This window comes from Mytilus trossulus, unplaced genomic scaffold (assembly GCF_036588685.1).
Source record: "Mytilus trossulus isolate FHL-02 unplaced genomic scaffold, PNRI_Mtr1.1.1.hap1 h1tg000244l__unscaffolded, whole genome shotgun sequence".
In the NCBI taxonomy this organism is placed as follows: domain Eukaryota; kingdom Metazoa; phylum Mollusca; class Bivalvia; order Mytilida; family Mytilidae; genus Mytilus; species Mytilus trossulus.
The window spans coordinates 1380889-1389256 of record NW_026963317.1 but is presented as its reverse complement, the minus strand read 5'-3'; the positions used below and the strand labels follow the sequence as shown (position 1 = coordinate 1389256).

At 31.2% G+C, this 8368-nt stretch overlaps 1 protein-coding gene across 1 annotated transcript; it reads right to left on the bottom strand.

The window, feature by feature from the left end:
* Positions 1–213: 213 nt before the first annotated feature.
* Positions 214–7434, bottom strand: LOC134701505 (keratin-associated protein 5-4-like). The gene is made up of 5 exons (XM_063562655.1): positions 7353–7434; positions 6485–6619; positions 4515–4622; positions 826–913; positions 214–226 (listed from the first exon to the last, which is right to left on the bottom strand). Exons 1-5 carry the CDS (start codon positions 7402–7404, stop codon positions 214–216), a joined length of 396 nt encoding a protein of 131 aa, XP_063418725.1. The 5' UTR covers positions 7405–7434.
* Positions 7435–8368: the final 934 nt, after the last annotated feature.

The following is an 8368-nucleotide window of genomic DNA, read 5'->3' as shown; positions in this document are numbered from 1 at the left end:
GAGCCGCTACGCAATTTAGATTACATAGATACTGTAAACCGACGTATTTTCGAATTAACTACATTTTGGTAACTAGATAACCTGATTAAAATTGTTAATGTGCTACACGTGTCAAACTTAAAGTCTAAAATAATTGGCACAATACAATTATTATTTTTTTAATTTTAACTGAAGACATTTTCACATCATACTGTGTTCTATAGACGCCAAGATTTAGTAGTCTTCACTGAAATGATAGAATGGATTTAGTCAATAAGAAAAAGTTTCAGTTAATGCCTGTTATACTTAATTATAAAATACTAAATATCAGACAGAATAACTGTCACCGTAAGATATAATATGGGGGCTTTTATACAGAATAGTATAATTGTGATAATATGCGATCTTATTTTCAAAAATATTTTTGTTTGTACTAGCACGTTTAGGCTTCTTTTAAGTAAAGTATTTATTCATAAATACAAAATTTAATCTTGGTTTCTATATTAAGTTAAATTACAACCACTGAGTTGATGCCAATGCTGATGGAGTTTTAATTCCCCAAGGGTATCACCAGCGCAGTAGTCAGTACTTTTGAAGTTTTGAAATACTAAGGCTTTTCTAGCTCAGGAATAGATTACCTTAGCTGTATTTGGCAAAACTTTAAGTTATTTAGGAATGTTGGTTGTAAATGCACCTTAATTGTACTTTATTTTGGCGTTTTAACACTTTTGGATTCGAGCTTCACTGGTGAGTCTTTTGTAGACGAAACGGCCGTCTGGCGTAAATACAAAATTTAATCTTGGTATCTGTGATGAGTTTACTTAAATACATGCTATGGCTACTTACACGCAACAGTTCGATCCACAGCACTCTCCTTCATGAACCCACGCGGGATGACAATCATCAACACAAGCATAAGAACAGTTAGTTACACCTGTAAAGATATAAAGTTCATTTATAGTTCATATTTTCGAAGGAAAAACAAGTACATCATTTTTTTTTTGGTACTTTTTGTCTTTTAATCTTTTATAGATTGTTTCTTCTGATACTTCATTTTTTTAACCCTTTATTGTATTTTTCTCTTTTGAAATGTGTTGTTTAAGGTTGATATTTATCTAAATGCTGTAAATATTTGACGTCATGCTTTTGTCCCTATTGAAACATTTTGACTTATTGTTGATTTTCGTGGTGGTTAATGCAGGTATAGAAGGAGATGCTTATCCTGTCGAAATACCCGGTCTCAATTCTTTTGGTGTTAATCTATTTCCTTGATTTGTCTTCTAGATCCATAAATAAATTTTGAACATCGGTAGGCTATTGTTGCCTTTATTATATTATACCACATCGACTTTTTTTGTAATGTCAAGAATCAAAGTATTTTTTGGAAAATAATTTAATGATTGAATCATTACTTGCAACAAAAAGCAATTGCACTTAAGGGGGGGGGGAATCTATTCAATTTTAAATAAAAAGGAGGAAAAAAGTAAATTCAAACGGAAATAAAATTATGACCAAAATTTTCCAAAAGCTTCCATCAGCACAAAATAATGTGAAAAAAAAGGATTATACGTAAATTGAAAAGTTAAACACAATGACTCAAATATATTGTGACTGTTTGTTTTGTTTACGCATGGTTGTCAGTATAATTAAATTCAATGCAACCTTCGTACAAGTGAAAGGTTTAGCCTGATAAAACCAAGAATATGGCAATGTGTGCCAACTGTCTACTGAAATAATCTGACGGAGTTTATATACTGTTTAATGGTTTTCTTATTAAATGTACTTGTTAAAATTGTGGCGTGTAGGATTTAACAACATTATCTAATCATCCATGCAACCAAATTAGACTATTTACCGGATGTGTAATAACATGAGCAGCACGACGGTTCCTCATGTGGAACAGGATCTGCTTACCCTTCTGGAGCACATAAAATCACCGCCTGTTTGTGATGGGGTTTGTGTTCGCTGTTATACCCCTATTTGTGACATTTTTACCTTTTATGTCTGTTTGTTTTGTTCGCGTATTGTTGTCAGTATATGAAATTCAATGCAACCTTCGTACAAGTGAGAGGTTTAATAAAACCAAGAATATGACAGTTGTTGCCAATTCGTTTGATGTGTTTTATCATTTGATTTTGCCATTTAATTAGGGACTTTCCCTATTGAATTTTCCTCAGAGTTCAGTACTTTTGTTTTAACTTTTAAAAGTCAGTTTGTTTAGTACATACAAGAAGTTTTGATTAATAATGTGTTATAAGCGCTCACATTTTTAAAATTAGACGCATTTTATTTGTGTTCTGAATATTCTTTCGGAATGAATACTTTGTTACAGAAGAAAAGTTGACCTATATGAGTTTGTGCTTCAGGTGTTCTATAGCTATATGATTTTTTTATACTTGTAGTTACCGTTTGGTCATATAGCACTTCACATTTGTCGTTCTTTTAAATCCTTTAGCATTGAGCATGATGAACATTTTTATCCAGACGTATGAAATTTATAAAGTGTTATTTTATTTTGTTATAGCCATCGGTAGATACTATTCCCCAGGAGTTATCAGCAAAGTACTATAACTGCAGTTAGAGATATAATCAATGAGAAATTATTTTGTTGATGAGGTTCGATTTGTTTGATTGGGATTATATTGCCCTATTTTAATCTGTTGAACTTTTATGAGTTGCTTTAATAATTTTGCTAATAGCGTTTGTTGAAGTGACATCTCTAATCTGTTGGAGTTTATATCTTTAAAAAAACTATTTCGTGAAAAACTATATTTTTTTCAAATCTTTTGGCAAATTGCTGTTTCAATTTCTAAATTACTAAATTTATGTTATGGAATAATTCATTTTTTTTTTCATTTTTTTTTGGGCATTCACGATCTTCATTGATTATCAATATAAAGTACTGTTGATTGATAATTATTCGCTGAGACCACATCAATTTGATTCCTTGTTCGACGGATACGCCCGCACCTATATTTTTCAAAACAGATTTTTTTTATATTCCCGCTTCCCGCATCCGGAATTGTAATCATGTCCATTTCCCGCACCGTTTTTTTTTTGCAAATATAATAAAAAGATATCATCATTGTTTTTAAAATCACAGTCTAACCTGTATATAACGATTTTAAACATATAAATATATATATAATTTTATAACAGCGGAAATACCTGTAAAGAACAAAAATTGGTTTCTTTCCCCCTTACTTATATTCCCTATCAAAAAATGTTCGTTGTTAGAATAAAGTACAAAGAATTTCTGAAGTGTTTGCCTTCAACTGCAATTATATTGTATGCTGGCGAAACAAAACTATCCATAGCCGCTGCATGTTTATGCACCTGTCCTGATTGATTCAGGGGCCTGTCGTTCAGCAGTTATCGTTTGTTGATGTTGTTCATTGGTATTTTCCCGTTGGGATATATAAATTACATCGTTGGTTTTCCTGTTCGAATTGTGTATGCGAACAATTTTGGGGTCCTTTATAACTTGGTGTTTGGTCTGTATCAAAGACCTGTGTTAAAGGCTTTACTTGGACCTGTGTTTGTTATTATCAGGTTGAGAACAACCCTTCCTCACACAAGGGGTCATTTTACTGATGTAGAAAAGAAAATAGAAATACCAAGGATTTGTATTGTTCTTCTATACAAAACTTTTGAAAGCTTAAAATTTTGTACTCAAAAAGAGGAGAGTCACATCATATTTTAAACAAATTTTTCTAAAAGAGGGGTTCACTTGTTTTGAATAATATTAAACTGTTAAAATAAATGTGTTAACATGGTTAATGTCCATGAATATTACAAAATTCTTGGACATGTTTTGACCATTTAATACCAGATAGATATATAGTTCTTTGAGAAAATATGAGCCCTTTTGTACAAACAAATATATTATAACTTATATTGATCCTTCATAAAACATGTAAAAGGGATATTTCTAACATTAAGGGATTGCCCCAAACTGATTATGACTTGGATGGATAATTGTCTCATTGTTTGTCACACATACATAGACCAGCTTTAAATCAAGTTTTAATATTGTCAAAAACTACTATTTTATGTTTACCAAAAAAAATATAGTCGCTCGCCTTTACTTTTCAAGCTTCGCCTCAAAAATTTGCAAATTAAATATTTTTTATTAAAATTTTGAAATCGCTCGCTCGCCCCAAATTTTGGGGTCCAAAAATCCGTAGAACAAGAAATTAAATTGGTGTGGCCTGAATACTAATTTTCGTGGGTTTCGTGATAACAAATGAACCACGAATTCAAATGTTTAACGAATACATTATTTTCAATGCACTTTGTTAACAGATTTTTACAAAACCACTAAATCAAATATCCACGAATATGCAAATTTTTAGCAATTCAGGGAAATTGATAACCACGAAAATAAATGAATCCACAGTATATGATTTTGTATGATAATTTTCTAATCAAAGACTCTCAGTCCGGACATTATCTATCATCTTTTCATTTCTAAACAACTTACATGTAGTTGGTGTACAGCACTTCTATCATCTTTTCATTGATAAACAACTTACATGAAGCTGGTGTACAGCACACCCTGTTACCACAACAACCTTTTGTGTCTATTGTTCCATTACATGTATCTTCTTCTCTAATACATGTTGAACCGGCAGGGCATTCATCTTAGAATAAAATGTAGACAGAATTCTCACACGAGATGTTGATCTTTCATGTTGATGTGTGATGTAAGGAATAGTTTACAAAGTCAGGAAAATAGCAGTTTTTATCTTATAGTTCGTTTCGGTGTGTTTTACATTGTCGTTTGATTTTTGTTGCACTTAAATGTTTCTGTTCTTTCGTTGTTTTCCTATTATAGTTGTTGTGTTTCCCCTGGTTTTAGTTTGTAATCCTCACGATTTATGACTTTCGAACAGTGGTATATTACTGATACCTTTATTTTACAGAATTAAGATTCGAATCTACTTATAATAAAGACACAAAGATAATTTGTATATTGATGTTTCATAACTTGTAACATGTCGATTCGTTAAATATCAATGTGTGAAATGTCGGACTGTTAAATGTCATCGACATGTTACAAGTTACAAAACATCAATATACAAATTTACAATTTACCAATATTGAATTTTGAAATCACACAGTTACAAATTCAAATTGATAGTTTACAAATTAAGAATTTTGAAAGTACTTAATTATAAGTTTCAAATTGACTATTTAAGAATCACGAATTTTGAAATTACAAAGATATAAGTTACAAATTGACAATTTACGAATACTTTCCATAAAATCCATGTCATTTGTTCTCTTGTGAAACATTGTCAGATTGGCTTTCATATAAACTTCTTATTATTATTTTTATTCAAAAAGGCGAAGATACCAAAGGGTCATTCAAAACTAGTTAGTAGAATAAAAACTGACAACGCCATGGCAACCACGAAAAACGATGAAAAGACTACCTATTTCTAAATAGTACATTAAACACTTAAGATTTAGCAAACAAGAACCCAACAAAAACCAAGGGTAAACTCCGATGCTCCGTGCGGATAGGCAATTCCTGCAACATATGTGACACCCGTGAACATAGTCAATTAAGTTTGGATTACTAGTATTTAGTAAGAGGACACAATCTATATCTTACTGAGCAGTTTCTATGTAAAGTATGTTGCGAATAAATAAAGGCACAAGCCGGCAAGAAGAGGGATACACCTATTTTCCATAGTAGTGCCGATTGTTTGTTGGAAGACGCATCATCCAAAAGTAACAAATACATGTATGTTGTCAATAGAAAAGTTACATACTTGATTTCAGTTCAGAGAATTATTGTTATAATTCAAATGGTTTTAACAAGGTATTCGTATCCACGTTGTTCATTCCTTTTTTATGAAAGAGATTTGAACTAGTTCTTTAAATCTGTCTAAAAGTTTACAACTGGATATACTAGTGCAAAGGGCATAGAAGTCAATTTTTTTTATGCTATTTCAAGAGGTTAAAGACTTGGGTTTGTATGTATTCTAACAGATCATTCTAATGTTCTAATATCCACATCTTATTAACAACCATAAAAGAGTATGCTCTTGTATGGTAAGTGAATGCTGGCTTTGATTACACATAAAATTGGTGTTGATGGAAAGACGTCCCATTCAGCACAAACCAGATTTACCAATACAATTAACAATTTTTTCAAACAACACCCAGCAAGGGTCGTCTATAATGGTTCTTGGTAATCAGATAAATCATCATCCTGGTATGTATGTTTTGGAATTTTGGGTCCTCAATGCTCTTCAACTTTGTACTTGTTTGGCTTTAAAACTTTTTTTTATCTTAGCGTCATTGATGAGTCTTATGTAGACGAAACGCGCGTCTGGCGTATTAAATTATAATCCTGGTACCTTTGATAACTATTAAGATGCCTTATAAAAACTAAATAGGTGACGAGCATTATGAAATGGCGATTTTAAAAAGTTTCATGTCGTTTGGTATGAAATCCTACGGTGATGTTTGTTAAAATCAGTCAGCTACTTACCAGTACATTTGCAACATGCTTTAGCACATTTACACCTTACAGGCAGTTTCTCTACTTTCCCTCCTAACGAACTGCATGTTTTAGAGTGCGAACAATATCCTCCATAAATCCCAGTACATGCAGTATTAGCTTCACCTGTAAACACAATTAGTGTACAGAAAAATAAAAACCAAATCTGGAAACGTTTACTATTCGCGGTCATAAGCAATCCATACCGATAGACCTTTATTTAACTTCTTTAAATATCTTAAATAGGTAAAAAATCATATTGTTGTTGAAATAGGTAAAATATTGTTGTTGTAATAGTTAAAATATAATATTGTTTTGAAATGCATGGGTAAAATATCATATTGTTGTTGAAATGTGTAAACTATTAAAATGTTTAAAACTATGTATGATTTCTTAATAAATTTCGAGAAAATATTTATGTCAAGAAATTTATAAATTAAAGTGCTTCTAAACCATGTGAGTTTGACCTGTCTGCTATTCATGACTTCCTTTTTAAAATTTCGCTAATAGTAGGAAATAAAATACATTCTTTTGTTTTTGCAAAAATCAAAATTGAAGATAACCAAATGCACGGTAATAAAGTTGGTTCAGAATAGAAAAGTCATCTAACTTTAACAATTGAAGTACCTATTCGTTGAATATATTTGAAAATCTAAAAAAAAGTTTTTTATTCTATTTCATGTTATAATTTCTTTTAAATACAATGAACAAACCATAGAAACAAACCATGTTAGCTGTATTAGTATTTGATTCCAAACCCTCGGTCGGATACGATCCAACTTCTACCAACAATAATATCCATTAGCGAATGCGTTCATTGTTACAGAAAAAGTGAGAAAAAATGAAAATAAATAGTTACCTTTAACCGCAGTGAAAGCCACAAACAACACAAGAATAATAGTTATTTCCATGTTATTCGTCTGAGAAGTATCATAAGAGAATGACTGAAACAAAGTCGGGGGTAGCTTATAATCTCCGAGACGTGGAAATAACACGTAGTCAATGTACAACTTCAGAAATTATGTTGCCGTAAAGAATGTCATTGACTTGTATTTTGATTGGTCCATATGTTCCAATCCGGGGAGTTTTACAATGCTGGGTGTGATTGACGTCTTTGCCAAGATCTTACACGACGATGACCTTGTAACAGAGGCAAAAGGATGAATAATATGCGAAAAACGACAAAAAAGGTCAATTTGCATTATACAGAATGATAAATAGAAAACTAGGCTGAGCCACACTATCTTAATCGAAAACTTGGGGTTGTCAGAACAATACGGATTTGCATAACGTTCGATGAGCGAGACAATTAATCTGACGACGCATCCTTTCACTTCCTTTAAAGTTCATTTGATTCCATCAGAGATATTTTCATATTTTAAAAGGAATTGACAATTGGTTAATATAATTATACTCTTCTTGCCTATCACTTTGTATAATAATCATTTGGAGTTTTTTTCTTCTATTATATTCAATTATTTTCAACCAAACCGAAATTCTTTTATTGTATTAATTGAATTAAAGATGTGATATATCTGTAGAAGTTAAAAAAGAAATACGTGCGGTTTCATGCTGTGAATATAATAAAAACATTTCCTCGTTCTTGTTTTGTTAACACCTGTTGATGCATTTTAAAACAATAAGACTTCGTACATTTTACTAATAATCATATTTTATTTCTTTTTTTCCCTATGTATTTCCTAATTTTTGTAATATTTTGCAATGAGAATTGAACTTCCTTTTGTCTTTTCCTTGTTTGTTATTTGCTTTTTATGTGTAGCTTCTTTGTTATTCATAGCATCTCAAAATATTTTATAGATTCTTGCACAACACAGTTTGACCTCCAAAACTGTGTCTTGCATCAGTTTAAAGTTG